This window comes from Somniosus microcephalus, chromosome 15 (genome assembly GCF_052327205.1).
Source record: "Somniosus microcephalus isolate GS21.2 chromosome 15, FLI_Smic_1.0, whole genome shotgun sequence".
NCBI classification, from domain to species: domain Eukaryota; kingdom Metazoa; phylum Chordata; class Chondrichthyes; order Squaliformes; family Somniosidae; genus Somniosus; species Somniosus microcephalus.
The window spans coordinates 30,133,203-30,153,540 of NC_141001.1; the positions used below are offsets into that span (position 1 = coordinate 30,133,203).

The 20,338-nt window shown below is 46.8% G+C and overlaps 1 protein-coding gene across 9 annotated transcripts in view; it reads right to left on the reverse strand.

The window, feature by feature from the left end:
• The window catches only part of LOC147106607 (activating molecule in BECN1-regulated autophagy protein 1-like), a 514,247-nt gene that overhangs the window by 190,849 nt on the left and 303,060 nt on the right, over positions 1 to 20,338 (reverse strand). For all 9 annotated transcript variants that reach the window (XR_015080961.1, XM_086007600.1, XM_086007606.1 and 6 more), the window contains one exon: positions 577 to 687. Coding sequence is in view for 8 of the 9 variants with exons in the window: in XM_086007600.1 (XP_085863726.1) it covers positions 577 to 687 (111 nt within the window). In the remaining variant the exon portion in view is untranslated. The remainder of the gene's footprint in view (positions 1 to 576; positions 688 to 20,338) is intronic.

Sequence of the window (20,338 nt, forward strand, 5' to 3'; positions counted from 1 at the left end):
GTAAGGTAGGAAATGTGGCAGCCAATGTGTGCACAGCAAGCTCCCACATACAGCAATGTGATAATGATTAGATAATCTGTTATTTAGTGATGTTGACTGAGGGATAAATATTGGCCAGGGCACCGGTGATAACACCCCTGCTCTTCTTCAAAATAGTGCCATAGGATCGTTTACATCCACTTGAGAGAGCAGACGGGGCCTCGGTTTAATGTCTCATCCAAAAGACGGCATGTCTGTCAGTGCAGCACTCCCTCAGTACTGCACTGGAGTGTCAGCCTAGATTATGTGCTCAAGTCACTGGAGTGGGACTTGAACCCAGAACCCTCTGACTCAGAGGCAAGTGTGCTACCAACTGATTTGACACCGTGGGAAAAAACTGTAGTTCGAGCAGGCAGCAATACCTTCTGACGTAGGCGCCACTATCAGCATTAAATCACTTGGCTGGACCTTTTCTGTCATCATACATTGAACCATGCGCCTCTCTCTGAGGTGTTGAACAGTTCAGTTTGGTTATACAAGTTCCAAAGGGACCCCACGTGCTCTCCCAGCTTCTAGCAGTCTTCACACATTACTTACCATTACTGATTTCTGGAAGATCAAACTTAGTGAAGTCCCACCACTGGAGGCGATAAGTGATATTGGCGATATTACTGGCCACAGCAGACTGTCCGTCACCTATCACAGCACCTGCAATTGGAGAATGAGAGGCTCAGTAAAGGATGTCTTTTAACCATTCCACATTATTGATTTATGTCAGCCTGTTGCTTACTTCAGAGCTCACCAAGTTGTGAAAATACCGAATATTAAATCAGGAACAGGACATGGAAGTGTAAAACAGGTTGAATTTTCAGGACATTCCACAACTCCAGAAACCTTTCAGGGAATCAGAGACCAACTGAGGACTTCAGATATCACAGTAAAACACAGAATCAAATCTTGCACAGTTGATAACCACAGAATTGTTACAGCACAGTAGGAGGCCATTCGACCCATCGCGGCTCGCTGCAAGAGCAATTCAGCTAGTCCCACTCCCCTGCCTTTTCCCCGTAGCCCTGCAATTCATTTTCCTTCAGGTACTTATCGAATTCCCTTTTGAACACTGTAAAGTCTGTGCCTCAATAATACACGGACTTCGGGAGAACAGTTTAACAGGTACTTTACTGAACAAGGGGCAGATTGAAACTGAAACTACAGAAGCCTGCTAGGGCCTTTTATACAGGGGTGGTCACTGCCGGTACTGCAGCCTAAGACCAGTTATTCCCTTAAAGGTACATACACAACAATTCCTCCCCTTTTAGATAAACAGTACATAACATTCATTTAACAACTAAATAATAACTAATTACAATTACAATTTTCTCAGTAATATATACATCAACTGAAATAGTCATTTATAAGTTCAGTCTTTCAGGAGGCTTCCTGATCCGGACTGGATAGCGCCTTTCTCGAGTATCCTGCTCTGGCGGTGGAGTCAATTCTGACTCATTGTCATTGGTTGGTTCGTCAGCTTCCAATACCAGTGCTTCTGAGGTAGACGCAATCTGTACTTCGGGCTCATTACCAGGTACACATGCTTGTGGTACAGGTTTGGCTTGTTCCTGTGACTCTAGAATCTGGTCAGCATGGCGTCTCACGATGCTCTCTCCAACGTCCACTGTGTACATTAGTGGTCCCTGCTGTGTGCATATCGTGCCTGGCTGCCATTTTTCTGTTCGGTAGTCGTGGGCCAAGACTGGTTGCCCTATCTTGAAGCTCCTGGTTGGCTTCTCATTTATGTGCTGGAACTGCTTATCCTCAACATCTCGTCTTATGTTTGGTTTGAGCAAATCCAAGCGACATCTTAGTCTCCGGTTGAAAAACAGTACGGCTGGAGTTTGGTTGGTTACTGCATGTGTCGCAAACAGGAAGTTATCCACCTTGTGTTGCAGTGGTATGTCGTCATTATACATTGCCTTTATGGCCTTTTTAAAGGTCTGAACAAACCTCTCAGCCAATCCATCTGTGGCTGGATGATATGGGGTAGATGTGTAATGTTTCACCCCATTATTCTTCAGGAACCTCCGGAAATCCTCAGACACAAACTGTGGGCCATTGTCGGAACAGATCTGTTCTGGCAACCCATTCCTGGCGAAGATGGTCCTTAGGACTGCAATAGTTTTCTCCGTGGTGGTGGAGGACATTTTAATGACCTCTGGCCATTTCGAATGGGCGTCCACAGCGATTAGAAACATTGAGTCCATAAATGGACCAGCGAAATCAATGTGTACCCGTTGCCATGGAGATGAGGGCCACTCCCATGGATGTAGCGGGGCCTGTGGTGGAGCGTTTTGGACCTTCTGGCATCCTGTGCATCGCTTGGTCATATCCTCGATTTCTTTATCGATTCCCGGCCACCACACAAACGCCCTGGCTAGGCTCTTCATTTTTACCCCTCCCAGATGACCCCCGTGAAGCTCATTGAGTACTCTATCTCTCAACTTGGGTGGAATTACCACTCGGGATCCACACATCAAGGTTCCCCGGCACACTGACAGCTGTTCCCTCCTTGGCAAGAATGCTGGCAACAGTGAGTCACCATATGCTGGCCATCCCTTCACCGTCAAATCATAGACCCGAGAGTGTGTCGGGTCATTTCGGGTTTCCTTCTCAATACTTGCGTTTGTAACAGGCAAACATTCGACTATGGTCGCATGGAATATCTCCACCGGGTCCACTGCAGGTGCTTCTTCCGCCGTAGGCAACGGTAGGCGCGACAGCCCATCAGCGTTTCCATGTTGTTTCGTACCTTTGTGCTCTATGTCATACTGATGTGCCCCTAGAAAAAGTGACCATCTTTGCAGCCGTTGCGCCGTCATCACCGGAACGCCCTTCTTTGGGTTAAAAATTGAGACCAGGGGTTGATGATCAGTCAGTAGGGTGAATTTCTGCCCGTGCAGATAGTGATTGAACTTCTTCACCCCCCGCACCAGGCTGAGGGCCTCCCTGTCAATCTGGGCGTAGTTACGCTCGGCTGAGGTTAGCGAGCGCGATGCAAAGGCTATTGGCCTCTCTGAACCGTCACGGAATTTGTGTGACAGCACCGCTCCAATGCCGTAAGGTGACGCATCGCATGCCAACCGAATCGGTAGTGTTGGGTTGTAGTGGGCCAATACTTCTTTTGAAGTGATTTGGCATTTGTGGTAAACCACTGTTATCGTTCACAACCGTTCACTATTGTTACACTGTTGTTATCACTGTTTACACTGTTGTTATCACTACACAAGGTTACCTCTTGCCACGCACGCTGTTATACCTGGGCTGACCTCAGCTGGCTCCGCCTGCTTGCCCAGGTATAAAGGTGACCGCTTGGCTAGTATTCTTCCTTGTTGGAACCGATCACCCACGAGGGTGGGCTCTGTTATTTAGCCAATAAAAACCTATAGTTACTACCTTAACTCGTCGCTTTTCATGGACTGAATTGATAGGTATATCAATTTTATTGGCTAAATTTTGAAATGTATGGACCGGAGCAGCCAAACGACCAGCCAAACGGTCAGCAACAACAGCCCCAGCCAAACGGCCAGCTACAACAGCCCCAGCAGCCGACCTGGCTGCGAGCCCTCCAACCGCCGTACCTGGATCTAAACCCACAGGCAGCGAATTCAGCCCTCGACTTCGAACACTGGCTGAGCTGCTTCGAATCCTACCTGGGAGCCTCCGGCGTGCCTCCGGAATCCAAACTAAGAGTTCTGACCGCCCAGGTGAGCCCTAAAGTATTTGCACTCATCCGGGACCTTGCTACATACGAGGACGCCCTCAACCTGCTAAAAGAGCAGTACCGGAGCCCAGTAAATTCAATGTATGCCAGACATCTCCTAAGATCCCGCTCGCAACAGCCAGGAGAGTCTGTAGATGAATTTTTACGGGCGCTACAAACACTCGGCAGGGACTGTGACTTTAAAGCTGTAACGGCTGCAGAACATACTGAAGGAAATATCCGCGATGCCTTCGTGAAAGGCCTTCGGTCCGACTACTCACGGCAAAGACTGCTCGAATCAAAGGACCTCGAATTGAAAACAGCTGCAGCCCTCGCTCGCTCCCTGGAAGTGGCCCATCGGGACCTCGAGGCGTACTCCAGGTACAGTGCTGCGCGACCCTGGGACTCGGGCCCGACTCCGGCCGCAATACCCCTCGCACCGCTGCCCCGGGACCTACTACGGCGTCGGTGTCCCGGAATCGGGACCGCCACCCCCGGGACCTGTTGCGGCAGCGGACCTCCGCGATCGGGCCACCAGCTGCTTCTTCTGTGGCCAGGCGAGACATCAAAGGGCGCGCTGCCCTGCAAGGAACGCGACCTGCTCCGGCTGCAAAAAGAAAGGCCACTTCGTAAACGCCTGCAGGGGGAAAGCCACAGACGCCAGCAGTGCCTCATGTGAGTTGTGGGGGCGGCCATCTTTGATCAAGGCCACAGACGCCAGCAGTGCCTCATGTGAGTTGTGGGGGCGGCCATCTTCTCCGCCATTTTGTCCAACTTCATGGGGATCCGCGTCATGGGCGCCGCCATTTTGTTCGCCGCACTCGGCCGCCGTTTTGTCTCCAGACCCGACCACCGCCTCACCTGCAGACTACAGCAGCTCACTCAGCCATACACTGGCCTCCGTCACGCTTGACCAAGCCCTCCCGCATCATCTGTCCAAGTCCATGATGGACATCGAAGTAAACGGCCACGCCACGACCTGCCTGTTCGACAGCGGAAGCACGGAGAGTTTTATTCACCCAGACACGGTGAGCTGCTACTCCATCACTGTCCGGCCAACGCGCCATCGGATCTCGATGGCGGCGAAGTCCCATTCAACAGACATCAGCGGCTACTGTGTGGTGACCCTGTCGGTTAGGGGCACGGAATATAAAAACGTTAAACTTCTCGTCCTGCCCCAGCTCTGCGCTGCCGTCCTACTAGGGCTGGATTTCCAATGCCACCTCCAAAGTGTCACTCTGGCATACGGTGGACCCCTCCCCCCACTCACAGTCTACAACCAGCAGTTTTTAAACCGCCCGCCGCATACCACCGGCGGCCTCTCCACTCTCAAAGTCCCGCCCCCCTCCTTGTTCGCTAACCTCACCCGCGACTGTAAGCCCGTCGCTACCAAGAGCAGGCGGTACAGCGCCGGGGACAGAGCTTTTATTAGCTCTGAGGTGCAGCGTCTCCTGAAGGAGGGCATCATCGAGGGGAGCAACAGCCCCTGGCGTGCCCAGGTCGTAGTCGTTAAGACCGGCAATAAAAACCGCCTGGTCATCGCCTACAGCCAAACCATAAACCGGTACACCCAGCTGGACGCATATCCCCTTCCCCGCATATCTGACATGGTCAACCAGATTGCACAGTACCGGGTATTCTCCACCATCGACCTTAAGTCGGCCTATCACCAACTCCCTATCCGCCCTGAGGACCGCCAGTATACCGCCTTCGAGGCAAATGGCCGCCTCTACCACTTCCTTAGGGTTCCCTTCGGCGTCACCAACGGGGTTTCGGTCTTCCAAAGGGAGATGGACCGGATGGTTGACCAGAATGCGCTGCAGGCCACGTTTCCTTATCTAGATAACGTCACCATCTGCGGCCGCAACCAGCAGGACCACGATGTTAATCTGGAGAAATTCCTCCGTACGGCCCAACGGCTGAATCTCACTTACAATAAGGAGAAATATATATTTAACACCTCGCGCCTTGCCATCCTCGGCTGCATAGTAGAGAACGGAGTCATCGGCCCCGACCCCGAAAGAATGCGCCCCCTCATGGAGCTTCCCCTTCCCCACTGTCAAAAGGTACTGAAGAGAACCCTGGGGCTCTTCGCTTACTATGCCCAATGGGTGCCCAATTATGCGGACAAAGCCAGACCCCTCATGAAGTCCACCTCCTTCCCCCTGACAGAAGAAGCATGCGCAGCCTTCTCCCTCATAAAAGGAGACATTGCGAAGGCCACAATGCACGCAGTAGATGAGTCCATCCCATTCCAAGTGGAGAGCGATGCATCCGACTTCGCCCTAGCTGCAACCCTAAACCAGGCGGGGAGACCTGTAGCCTTCTTCTCAAGGACCCTCCAGGGCCCTGAGATCCGACACTCTTCTGTCGAGAAGGAGGCCCAGGCAATTGTGGAAGCGGTACGACGCTGGAGGCATTACCTGGCAGGCAAACGATTTACCCTCCTCACCGACCAGCGTTCGGTTGCGTTTATGTTTAATAACAAGCTGAGGGGCAAAATCAAGAACGACAAGATCTTGAGGTGGAGAATCGAGCTCTCCACCTACGAGTACGATATCTTGTACCGGCCTGGTAAACTCAACGAGCCCCCTGATGCTCTATCACGAAGTACATGCGCCAACGCGCAAGTTGATAGACTGCGGACCCTCCACAACGACCTCTGCCACCCCGGGGTCACTAGACTTTACCACTTCATTAAGGCCCGCAACCTGCCCTACTCCATCGAGGAGGTCAGGACCATGACCAGGAACTGCCAAGTCTGTGCCGAATGCAAACCGCATTTCTATAGGCCGGACAGAGCAAGCCTGATCAAGGCCACCCGCCCCTTCGAGCGCTTGAGCATCGATTTTAAGGGGCCCCTCCCGTCCTCTGACCGTAATGTGTACTTCCTCAACATTATTGACGAGTACTCCCGTTTCCCCTTTGCCATCCCCTGCCCAGACATGACCAGCAGCACGGTCATCAAATGCCTGAACGACCTCTTCGCCTTGTTCGGGTTCCCGAACTATATACATAGCGACCGGGGCTCATCCTTCATGAGCGAGGAACTTCGCCAGTTCCTGCTGGCGAGAGGTATTGCGGCGAGCAGGACCACCAGCTACAACCCCCGGGGGAACGGCCAGGTGGAAAGAGAGAACGCAACAGTTTGGAAGGCCGTCCTCTTAGCCCTAAAGTCTAAGGGCCTCCCAACCTCTCGCTGGCAGGAAGTCCTCCCGGCAGCGCTCCATTCCATCCGGTCACTGCTTTGTACTGCCATTAACGCCACCCCTCATGAGCAAATGTTCATTTTCCCCAGGAAGTCGACTACAGGAACCTCGCTACCAACATGGCTGACTTCTCCGGGGCCCGTCCTGCTGCGGAAGCACGTAAGGACCCATAAAACGGACCCCCTGGTCGAGAGGGTGAACCTCCTGCACGCCAACCCCCAGTACACCTACGTGGCATACCAAGACGGGCGGGAGGACAAAGTCTCCTTGCGAGACCTCGCACCCTCGGGCACCCCGGAGATACCACCGTTACCCCCCACCACTCCCCCAAATCCAGCTCCTGTAGGCGGCATGCCGGATCCCCAGGAGCCTCCGTTGGCCACGCAGACACCAGCATTAACATCGGATACTGCACCACCGCCGCCGCTGCTGCGCCGATCAGAAAGGCTTACGAGGCCTCCTGATAGACTGACATACACGAACTAGTAGTACACTTCACCCTGCCGGACTCAATTTTAAACAAGGGGTGAATGTGGTAAACCACTGTTATCGTTCACAACCGTTCACTATTGTTACACTGTTGTTATCACTGTTTACACTGTTGTTATCACTACACAAGGTTACCTCTTGCCACGCACGCTGTTATACCTGGGCTGACCTCAGCTGACTCCGCCCATGGCTCCGCCTGCTTGCCCAGGTATAAAGGTGACCGCTTGGCTAGTATTCTTCCTTGTTGGAACCGATCACCCACGAGGGTGGGCTCTGTTATTTAGCCAATAAAAACCTATAGTTACTACCTTAACTCGTCGCTTTTCATGGACTGAATTGATAGGTATATCAGCATTTACATTCCTGAAAGGCACGCTTACACTCATCACTCCATTTCCATGTTACACCAGTTTGAAGGAGGGCGTTCAGTGGGTGCAGAATTGTAGATAAATTCGGCAAGAACTTATGGTAGTAGTTCACCAACCCGAGGAACGACCTCAGTTGCGACACATTTTCTGGTGCTGGAGCCTTGACTACAGCCTCAATCTTGTCCGGCGACTTATGCAACCCTTCCTCATCAATCATGTGGCCACAATACGAGATTTTTCTCCTGAAGAACTCGCATTTGGGACGGTTGGCTCGTAGCCCATATTCCTGCAATCTCGTGAGCACCTGTTCCAGGTTGGCAAGGTGTTCATTGTCATTTTCGCCCGTAACCAGGATGTCGCCCAAAATAACACTGGGTCCCCGGGATCCCTTGCAGGACTTGTTCCATTGCCCTCTGCCACATAGCCGGGGCCGATGCTACCCCAAATACCAGTCGATTGTACTGGTAAAGGCCTTTGTGAGTGTTTATCTTGAGGTATTTCCTAGATGCTTCTTCCACCTCCATTTGTAGATACGCTTGAGCCAGGTCAATCTTTGTAAAACGTTTCCCTCCAGATAGTGAGGCGAAAATATCTCGTATCTGCGGAAGCGGATACTGTACTGTGTGCAGGACTGGGTTCACAGTCACCTTAAAGTCCCCACAGATGCGAACCTTCCTTGGCTCCCCAGGCGTGCTGCTCAATGCTTTCTTCATTTACAGGAACGATGGGTGTGGCCCACTCGCTCCAGTCCACATTAGACAGCACCCCCAAACGCTCCAGACCAGCTTCCACAGCTGGGCGTATCGCGTATGGCACCGGTCTGGCCTTGAAAAATTTTGGGGTTGCGTTATCCTCAATCTTTATGGTTGCCTTTACTCCTTTTAGAGTCCCAAGTCCTTGTTGGAACACCTCTCCCGCGTCAGATAGAATTTGTGACAGACGTCCAGGTGCGACGTCATCATCTTTTTTGTCAGTCACAGTTAGTGCCAGAATGGAATGCCAATCCAATTGTAGTCTTCGGATCCATTCACGTCCCAATAATGGTGGTCCTCCATCTCGTAGTATATACATGTATAGTTTCTGTGTTTCCTTTCCGTTATATTCAACTGGCACCCTTATTTTTCCTCTGGGGTAGACCTTTTGCCCCGTGTATGTCTTCAATACAATGGACGTGTCCTTTAAGGGTATGTGTGAGAATAGCCGCTCATAGTCTCGTCGATTCATGACAGTTAGGGCTGATCCTGTGTCCAATTCCATCTTCACTGGGGACCCTGCTATCATGAGGGTGACCCAAATGGTTCGGTGATCTTCTTTTGCGATCACGTTGTGTAACTTTAAGCAACTTAGTCGCCTGCTCCCGGAGTCCTTATCATTCTCCTGATCTTCTGAACTACTATCTGTCAGTTTCTTTACTTTCCTGTACTGTTCCTTAGTAGTTCTTGTCGTGTTGGTCTTCTTTCCCGACCTGCAGACTCTTGCTATATCTCCCATTTCCCCGCATTGCCTGCATATTTTGTCTTTAAGCCAGCAGTCCTTCTGCTCATGGGTTGTTCTGCCGCAGCGATAGCACTTTTCGGCTCCATACGCCATTTCGTTAGCGCTGTATTCTCGTGGTTTCTGTTGTATTTCCGCAGCTCCCCGTGCTGCTGCTTCGTAGGATACTGCCACGCTGAAAGCCTGTTCTAGCGTCAGGTCCTTTTTTGAAAGTAGTCGTTTCTGGGTTCCTTCACTCTGGAGCCCGCAGACAAACTTATCCCGTAAGGTGTCTGCCAGTCCTGCTCCGAACTGGCAGTGCTTCGATAACTTGTGTAGTTCCGTAAGATAGTCAGCATTGCTCTCATCTTTGTGCTGGTTTCTTTTATGGAACTTGAATCTTTCTGCTATCAGCAGTGGTGTAGGGCTTAGGTGTTCCTGTAAGATATGAACAATCTCCTCAAAACTTTTCTCCATTGGTTTAGCTGGGGTAATTAAATTCCGCAATAGGCCGTACGTACTCGCACCCATCAGATTTAATCATACCGACGCCCTCTTTCCATCAGCCACCTCATTTGCCTTGCAGTACACTTCAATTCTTTCCACATACGTGGTCCAGTCTTCTACCTCGTTGTCGAAAGCAGTGATACTGCCACTTTTCAGCACCTTGGGCGATTTAAAATGGCACCTCCCGCGCTTTTGCTTCTTCCCCAACAGGATAAAATGGCGCCTCCCGCGCTTTTGCTTCTTCCCCTTACTGCCACGCTGCTCCTAGCGTTCTACGGGGTAATGGCGGCGACCCGCAGCTTCGGCGCGCCTCGCTTTCCTTCCCCCCAGTTTAGTTTCTCTCCGCTGTCCTGTTCTCGAGCACCGACCGCGCCCTGTGCGCTCCACCCTCTCTCTCGTTTTCTTTTCCCGGCGACGCTGCGCGGCCCGATTTGTAGAGCCGCTCGATCGAGCTCGAGCCCGCCGCAGTCCGGAAGGGTCAGCGCGCTACCTGCTACCAGCACGATTCGCTGGAACCACAGTCTCTCCCGCAATTCTCCAAACACTGATGGATTCTTTGGGCGGTTGCCCTCGGTCGACGCCCGTTGCTCAGACTACGACCTTCCAGGACCTTCCTTTCAGGCGAGATCCCCGTGAGATGATGCCACACTGCAGGTGAGTTCGAACTTACTCGTCGCCACTGTAAAGTCCGCGCCTCAATCATACACGGACTTCGGGAGAACAGTTTAACAGGTACTTTACTGAACAAGAGGCAGCTTGAAACTGAAACTACAGAAGCCTGCTAGGGCCTTTTATACAGGGGTGGTCACTGCCGGTACTGCAGTCTAAGACCAGTTATTCCCTTAAAGGTACATACACAACAAACACCACTATTGAATCTTCCGCCACCATCCTTTCAGGCAGTGCATTCCAGATCATAACCACTCGCTGCATAAAAAAGTTTTTCCTCATGTCGCCTTTGGATCTTCTGTCAAGCACCTTAAATCTGTGTCCTCTGGTTCGCGACCCTTCCACCAATGGAAACAGTTTCTCTCTACCTACTCTGTCTAGACCCCTCATGATTTTGAACACCTCCATCAAATCTCCTCTCAATCTTCTCTGCTCCAAGGAGAACAACCCCAGCTTCTCCAGTCTATACATGTAGCTGTAATTTCTCATCCCTAGAACCATTCTTGTAAACCTTTTCTGCACCCTCTCTAAAGCCTCAACATCCTTCCTAAAGTGCGGTGCCCAGAATTGGATAATACTCCAGTTGTGGCCAAACCAGTGTTTTATAAAGGTTCAATCATAACTTCCTTGCTTTTGTACTCCGTGCCTCTATTTATAAAGCCCAGGCTCCCGTATACTCTATTAACCACTTTCTCAACCTGCCCTGCCACCTTCAACAATTTGTGCACATATACCCCCAGGAATCTCTGTCCTGCAACCCCTTTAGAATTGTACTCTTTAATTTACATTGCCTCTCCTTGTTCTTTCTACCAAAATATATCACTTCGCACTTTTCTGCGTTAAATTTCATCTGCCACGTGTCTGCCCATTCCACCAGCCTGTCTATGTCTTCCTGAAGTCTATCACTATCCTCCTCACTGTTCTCTATACTTACAAGTTTTGTGTCATCTGCAAATTTTGAAATTGAGCCCTGTACACCCAAGTCCGAATCATTAATATGTATCAAGGAAAGCAGTAGTCCTAGTATCGACCCCTGGGAAACACCACTGTGTACCTTCCTCCAGTCCAAAAAACAACCCTTCCCCACTACTCTCCGTTTCCTGTCACTTAGCCAATTTTGTATCCTTGCTGCCACTGTCCCTTTTATTCCATAGGCTTCAACTTTGCTGACAAGCCTATTATGTGGCACTATATCGAACGCCTTTTGGAAATCCATGTACACCACGTCAACCGCATTGCCCTCATCAACCCTCTCTGTTACCTCATCAAAAAACTCAATCAAGTTAGTTAAACACGATTTGCCTTTAACAAATCCATGTTAACTTCCCTTAATTAATCAACACTTGTCCAAGTGACTGTTAATTTAGTCCCGGATTGTTATAAGCCCCTTTTTCCTGCTTCATCTTACTCACTCTCTCTTTTGTCATCCAGGGAGCTCTGACTTTTGTTGCCCTACCTTTCCCCCTCATGGGAATGTACCTCGACTGTTCGCGAGCCCATTGTTCAATTACAGTTTTGCCTACCAATCTTTGATTCCAATTTACTCGGGCCAGATCTGTTCTCAACCCACTGAAACTGGCCCTCCTCCAATCAAGTATTTTAACTCTAGATTGCTCCTTGTCCTTTGACATAGCTAATCTAAACCTTATGATACTGTGATCACTGTTTCCTAAATGTTCCCCTACTGACGCTTGATCCACCTCATTCCCCAGTACCAGGTGCAGCAATGCCTTCTTCCTCGTTGGGCCGGAAACATACTGATCAAGAAAGTTCACCTGAACACACACTTCCCCCCCCCGCTCTGCGCATTACACTATTGCTATTCCAGTCTATATTAGGATAATTGAAGTCCCCCATTATCACTACTCTATAGTTCTTGCACCTCTCTGTAATCTCCCTGCAACTTTGCTCCTCTATATCCTTCCCACTAGTAGGTGGCTACAGAATACATGTAGTAGTGTAATGACACCTCTATTGTTTCTCACCTCGAACCAAATAGATTCTGTCCTTGACCCCTCCAGGACATCCTCTCTCTCCAGCACTGTCATATTCTCCTTAATCAATACTGCCACCCCACCGCCTTTCTTTCCTTCCCTTTCTTTCCTGAACACCTTATATCCAGGAATATTTAATACCCAATCTTGCCCTTTTTTGAGACAGGTTTCCATTATCGACACATCATATTCCTATGTGGCTATTTGCGCCTGCAGCTCACTAACCTTATTGACCACACTTCGTGCATTCACATACATGTACTGTAAACCCATCTTAGACCATCATCCGAATGCAAAGACTAGAATTGGCCATAATTATGGGATACAGTATTTGGGTGTTGAATGAATGAGGAAGAATTTATTATTTGAAAATGATTTAGGTGTTTTGTGATCCTATTGATAAAAATCATCCCCATTTAACGCAGACACAATGTTTTAAATAGACAGATAAAAGCAGGGGCTCTTTTTCTGGTGGCAAAAGTTTTTCCACTTCTCCCTGTGGCAGTTTGTTAATTCTTACTGACACATGGCATTGCCAGCAAGTGGAGGAAAATATGTATTTAAAAAATGTTTTAAAACATAGCTCATCCTAATAGCTGCATGCATACGCATTAATAACCGGCAAAATTTGTATCATCAGAAAAGCTTAGATAGGGAGATACATTTTCATATTTCACTCGTGAATGCCCAATTTCCACTGCCCAACCATTGGCAGCCGTGCCTTCAGCTGCCTAGGCCCAAATACTGGAAATCCCTCCCTAAATTCTCCGCCTCTATCTCTCTCTCTTTCTTTAAGTCACTCCTTAAAACCTACATCTTTGACCAAGCTGTTGGTCACCTGTCCCAATATCTCCATGTGGCTCGGTGTTAAATTTTGTCCGATAACGCGCCTGTGAAGTGCTTTGGGAAGTTTTACTACATTAAAGGTGCTATATCAATGTAAGTTGTTGTTGTTGACTTTTGACAACCCCCTAAATAGGTGAAGTGCAAAAAAACTCAAACTACCAGCTTGAAAAGCAGGAGCTTCCCTAATCTCCATCCCATTCCCCTGTCCATAAAGTAACTGACACAGTCTGTGTTGAGACAGTTGAACACACAATGAGGGGTCAGCCTTAGCTCAGTGGTAGCACTCTCGACTCTGAGTCAGAAGGCTATGAGCTCAAATCCCATTCCAGAGACTCAAGTACATAACCTAGGCTAACATTTCATTGCAGTAATAAGGGAGTGTTTGACAACTGTTTGAAGTGCTGTCTTTCGGATGAAATGTTAAACCATCTGCCATCTCAGATGGACATAAAAGATGTCATGGTACTTGTCGAAGAATCATCTCCTGATGTTCTGACCAACAATTATTCAGCAACTAACACTACAAAAAACAGATTATTTGGTCATTTATCTCATTGTTGTTTGTGGCACCTTGTTGTGCGTAAATTACAACAGTGACTATACGTCAAAGAAAAAGTTTTCCATCGGCTGTGAAGCACTTTGGGATGTCCCGAGATCACGAAAGGTGCTATATAAACAGAAGCTCTTTGTTTCTTTCTAAAACACATTTTTAAAACTTAATTATTGATAAATAGTTCATGGGAGCCACGTTATGGTAAATTAAAAGTTCCAGTCTGCTTCCTTAAAACGGGGTACTAAACAATCCTTCGACAATGAAATGTATGGAATTCACCATCCTGCCACACAAAGCAAAATCTGTGTTTGAATCAAAACCTATTTGCTGCATCTGTATTTCCTGATGAAGTACAGGCATTAATACTACTTTCAGATTCATTAGCACCATTTGTAAGATCAGCAACTGCAAACAATTTTCTAAAATAATTTGACAGAATAAATGGATCACATCACTTGGGTGAATTGTTTGGAAATTCAGACACTGTAAGCAGCTGCCTATGAACAGATATGAAGTATTTAAAGACTTGTTTTGCACCCAGATTCCAGCGCAATCTGGGTGGAATTGACTGAACCAGCACAAAAGATTGGGGAATTTAAAATGTAGGTGAGTTGCGTCCAAATCCACTTGCGTTGTGTTTTCCACGATCTTTTACGTTGATTCAAGATTCAATTTGCTCGAATGAGGCCCCCCCCCCGTCCACTAAACTGGCCTCGCAGCCAGGTCGACATTGCTCTGGTCGGGAAGGCTCTTCAAATTGCACTCATTTTCTTAGGCACAGTCACTAGCAAGCACTTTTTAAATGATTTTTCATCTAAAAAAAATTTCATTTACGAAGAAACTGACTAGTGTACACCAATAAAACTATTAAATGGTTCAGTATAGTTTTTTAAGTTATTTTCTGTGATTGTAAATCAGGTTACTCACAGGAGGAAGACTGGACACCCTTATTAAAAATTCTTATTTTTGATGATAAACCCATTTTCAACTGTAATAATAAAACTGCACCTGGTTACCAATCAAATACATCAAGGAATTTTTTTTTTTTTAAATAAAAAAAGGAACAATTACACTTTATTACGCTGCCTTTTACACTGGTTCATACGCAAAGCGGAAACCCAACCCCTTGAATCCTTCCAGCAGCACCTCGCTGGAACGGCAAATGCTGATGTAGCTCAATTTAATACAACTCAGCACATTCCTGCAATGGCTTCACCTCCCGTCTCCAATGGTCACCTCCACTGCGTTCCTAAGTTCTATCGCATCCCCTATTTTACATCTATATACGACCCTCAGCGACATAATCAGCTGTAAGCATGGGGTTAGCTTCCATATATATGTTGACGACAGCCAGCTTTATCTCTCCACTAACACCAATACGCACCAACTTAGAAAATCAGCAAAGCTGACCAACAGCTTTAAAAACAGTTGTGACAGCCCCCAAAAAGTTGACCACTCAAGAATGGTGCAGACATGTGACAACAGATAGCTACATGGGCTTTGCAATGTACGTAGTAGATACACACAATGTTTCTGCACTTGTATTGGAGAGAAAAAACACATATGCCTGAAGGGGAAATAGAAATGCTAAAGGCACAAAATTGGTTCAGCATTTCTTCCGAAGTCCAGGGTATGCACTCTCGGAAGGTTCTGAAATTTTCCATTTAAAATTGTGCATTCTGGTTGATTTTAAGCACTTTTATACCTCATAATTGCTTTAAAAAAATTTAAACTAAGTGCCATTTTATTTTCAACAGACTAATCCAACACAATTACTTAACTAAAGGTTACAACAGTCACCCGCCCACATCCAATCACGACCGTTCCAGTTTAAAAATGGCACTCGACTACCTTCCAGACCCAATTCACAGAGGCACGGTATATTATCCAAACACCCACTCTTCTACAACATTCCCAGTTCATATTGGCACTCTTCCCCACCCCACCCCACTTCAAATGGGCTCTCTTCTCCATCTTCCTCCCCGCAATGCAGATACTTACAGTCCCTCCACATCCTCTCAATTAATGTTTGTGTTCTCCTTTCACATCCCAAAACACCATTCACATCCTTTCTCTGTGCTCCACAACCATGCCCTCAGCATCTGTGCTCTTCCCTTTCCTGTTCATCACCATTCATTTCTTCCCCTTCTTCATCCATCCACCCTCCAACCACAGTCCTGCTCCAACCCGAGATCAGATGCTGGTACACTGGCCTGGGTTGCCCTCTGCTCTCAACATCATTCTGCTCTTAAGGCAGGGATTGCGGCCTCTGTACATTATATATGGGAACCCTGGCGAGAACAGAAGTTCCTGCTCACAGTGTAAAGAGAATGCAATCCAAGCCACTAGCACAGAGTGTGATGCAGAGAGGAGAAATGGACCCGATCTGGGGCATTAGCAACTAGATTCAGAGAGTTGTAGTAGGAAGGCGACAGGGGCCCAATATGTATTGATCTTTGTCAGCGAACGCTGATTAGTGCCCCATCCCCAAGACTAACCTGCAGCACAAAAGGCTGAGAGTAGGCATGTATGATCACATTTGACTCCATGAGTGTTGCTATGCTTTCTGACATCAAGCTGTGGATGAGCCAGAACAATTCTTAGACTAAGACTGGCAAGACTGAAGCTATCCCATCTGGTTCCTGCTGGAAACAGCAGCCTTACCCCGATTACATCTCCTTGCCTGGTTGCTCCCCCATGCTGAACGCTGCACACACTGTATGATCCAGGGCTAAGCTTCAAACTGCATATCCTATCCGTCACCAACACTATCCATTTCCACTTCTGTAAAATTGCCTGCCTCCATCCCTATTTCACCCAATTGTGGCTAAAGCCATGCTTTGTCACTTCCAGGTTTAATTTCTCAAATGCCCTTTTCAGCAGCTTCCAAGCTCCATCCTGTACAAACTTTAATTCATCCTAAAATCAGACACTTGGATCTTATCCCATACGGAGTCCCCATCACTTACTAGACCTGCCCTTCCTGACCTCCAATGGCTCCGAGTCCCCGAAACACACTGATTTTAACCCCAACTCTAACTTCCTCCAGCCGTTATCTGGAATGAACACCCTCCACTCTTCTGACTCTGGCCGACTGCTCATCCAACCCCACCCCACTCGTGACAGAGCCTTCATCCCTCACCGCCCTGCGCTCTGGAACTCTCCTCTTAAAACTTTCTGCCTTGTGAATCTCTCCCCACTTTCAAAAGCTTCCTCAAAACTGATCTGTTCAACCACTCTTCTAACTCTTGTTTGGTGAAGTACCTTAGGACGTTTTGCTATGTTAAAGGCACTAATTAACCACAAATTGTTGCTACAGCACTGATGCAGAATCTACAGGGGAAATAAAAAGCATTCAACCCAATGAACATGCTCTTCCAGCTCAACGACTCAATGGAAATCATAGCAGGAATTCCCGAGGGCAATTACCTTCCTACAAACTCCTATCCGAACCCCCCCACCCCCCAGCCTCCATTTTATCTTCCCAAGGACCTCCTTCTCAGGCTATACTACCTTCAGCAGCGAAAGAGCCGTCTGTTCTCAATACTACTCTTACTCTTGCAAACAGGCACATAATAGGCCATTTAAGGGTGAAATCAGGAAGCATTTTTCCACACAAACAGCAGTGGAAATCTGCATATCTCTCCCCAAAAAGGCTGTGGATGCTGGGTCAAGTGAAATGTTCAAGACCGAGCTCAATATATTTTGTGAGGCAAGGGCATTAAGGGATATGGAGCAACAGCAGGTAAATGGAATTGAGGTACTGAGCAGCCATAACGTAATAGAATGGTGGACAAGCTTGAGGTGTTGAATATCAAGGCGGATTTGCTCCATAGTTAATTTCATTTATCAAAATAATGCATCGTTAAAGATGGGGAAATCACAAGATTTGGTGGTCCATATGAGAAGCAAAACTTGCATGTGTCCAAGTACAGTTATGTCAGATGCATAGAATCAAGAGACTGGTACAGTGCCAGAAATCTGCACCATCAATAAAACCACACCATTAAAATTAAATCAACTAGCACTAAAAATTAAGATTAATTTGTTTTCCATGAACGTACTGAACTAATAATCAAAGAATTTCACTCACTGATACAATTCTCTTGTTCCAGATGAACTTAGACCCCAGGAGCAATATTAAAGACCAATATATCTGCCAATGTTTTTCATTACTCTCATGCACAGTGGGAGCAGCGCACATAATCAGGGAGTGAAAAACAGAAGTCATGATGGCAGCTGATAGGCCTGGTTCTAACAAGAACTACAACACTGAATCATGGATTTAAAGGAATGAATTCCCATCATCTTGTTTGAAGAAAAGGATGATTCGATTTGGGAACATTTTGCAATGGAAGTCAACAATCACAAATCCCCCCCCCCCCCACCATGTTATATCCAGTTTCTCTTCCCTCCCACTGGCTTATTTCCTTGACCTTTTTCAAAAGTTACTCTTAAAACAGATCACTACTTTTTAAATTAATTTTTCTTTTTAAATGCTTAGAATCCCAAAACAATATTTCTAGGTCAAAAGGCCAAGAGAGGTTACATTTTACTCAGAAAATAATTTATATCTCAATTTTCTTTAAAAAGTTCTGCTCTTTCAGTTGGGAGAACTAAATGGCTGAACTGGCCTGTAAGCTCCAGTGCTCTAATATCCATCTGTTTAAGTAGAGCCAGAATCCTGCTCATTTGTTTTCCTCCTCGAAATGTCAAATGCTTTTACCAACAACCATTAGAAATGAAATAAAATGATCAATTGGCTGTCAACATGAACTGCTGCTGCCATAGCAACACAAGGTAAGTAAAGGGTTAGCTTTAAAATACTCTGTCCTCAACACATAGTATATTTTTCTGGTGATTGTTATAAAGATTACAAGTGGGTAAGTGGGGTTGAACTATGAAAAAGTGACAGTATCTCACTCAAAAAGTGACAGAATCTAGCTCCTGCCCCGTTGACATTTCGGTCTTTTACCAAGCTTGCGGTCACCTCTCCTAAATCTCTCAGAATGGGTTCGTGTATACTCTTTTTGGACACCTCTTCAAGGGTTGTTTTTCTATGTTAAATGTGGTAAATAAATACAAGTTGTCGTTGTTGGGCCTTTATAGCCTCTTCCTTTTTCTAAAAATTCTACTCCTAACCTACTGTTTAAGCAAAACAAGCATTGTGGTTGGATTTAGTGCATATCTTACTGGTATTTACAAGAATGAGCTTGCATTTATGCAGCGCCTTTCACGACCTCAGGACATCCAAAAGCGTTTCACAGCCAATGAAGTGCAGTCACTGTTGTAATGTAGGTAAAACACAGTAGCCAATGTGTGCATAGCAAGGTCCCACAAACAGCAATGAGATAAATGATCAGATAATATGTTTTAGTGGTGTTGGTTGAGGGATAAATATTGGCCTGGACACTGGGTGAACTCCGACTCTTCTTCAAAAAATGTGCTATGGATCATCTGCATTCACCTCAACAGGCTGACTGGTTTAATGTCTCATCTGAAAGATGGCTGTTTTGACAACTTAACACTCCCTCAATACTGCACTTGGGTGTCATCCTAGATTATGTGCTCAAGTCTCTCGAGTGGGGCTTCTGAACAAAGGTAAAAGGCCCGCAAACAGAATATTAGGACTGTGATACAGATGTGGGGAAGAGAGAGAGTGGAAAAAGCACAATATTAAGCATCCAAAATCTGGGCATGTGGATATTCTTGATAAGGGTAAACATTTTAAATGGACAAAAAATGTTAGTTAACAGCAACTCAAAGCGCAAACCATTCGTCCTGTGCAGTAATGTGTAACTAAAGAAGATCATCAATACTCAAGAGAGAACAAAGAAGTTGTTCTGATTGGTGTCGTAATAATAATCTTTTATGCATACAAGGTCATGAACTAGAAAAATCAGTTTGGCAATAATCAAGGAATAAAATTACACTGCCATCCATTCCTTTATTTATCATGATGATGTAAATGACACCATTAAACCTATGTAAAAGAGCACGTGGAAACTGCTGGTGCATCGTATTAATTTAAAATTGTCAAACTCGTGACAGAAGCTAGACAGTTTTTGGGTGCTTGGGAAGTACAGGATACAATTCCTGTGTGTGTTTAAGGGGGAAGGATTTAAAGAATCAAGTCTTGGCTATTGTGTAGTGCAAAAAGCTTGCATGCTTTCTGTTAAGTCTGTGTGTTATAGTGATAATTACTACACAGACTACAAGAGTAAATTCAACAGGTCTTTACTGGTTGGAGGTCGGGACTATACTGAATACAATATTACTACACTGAATACAATATTACTACACAGTGCTTATATACCGGTGTGGTCACCACCGGTATTACGTATACAGCAGCCAGAGAAAGTAGTACATCTCTTAAGGTGGAACAGGCTTAAGTTCTCTTAAGGTGGAACAGGCTTAAGTTCTCTTAAGGTGGAACAGGTTACATACACCACAATCCTCCCTTTTTAGCTTAACAGTCATAGCCCCATTTAACA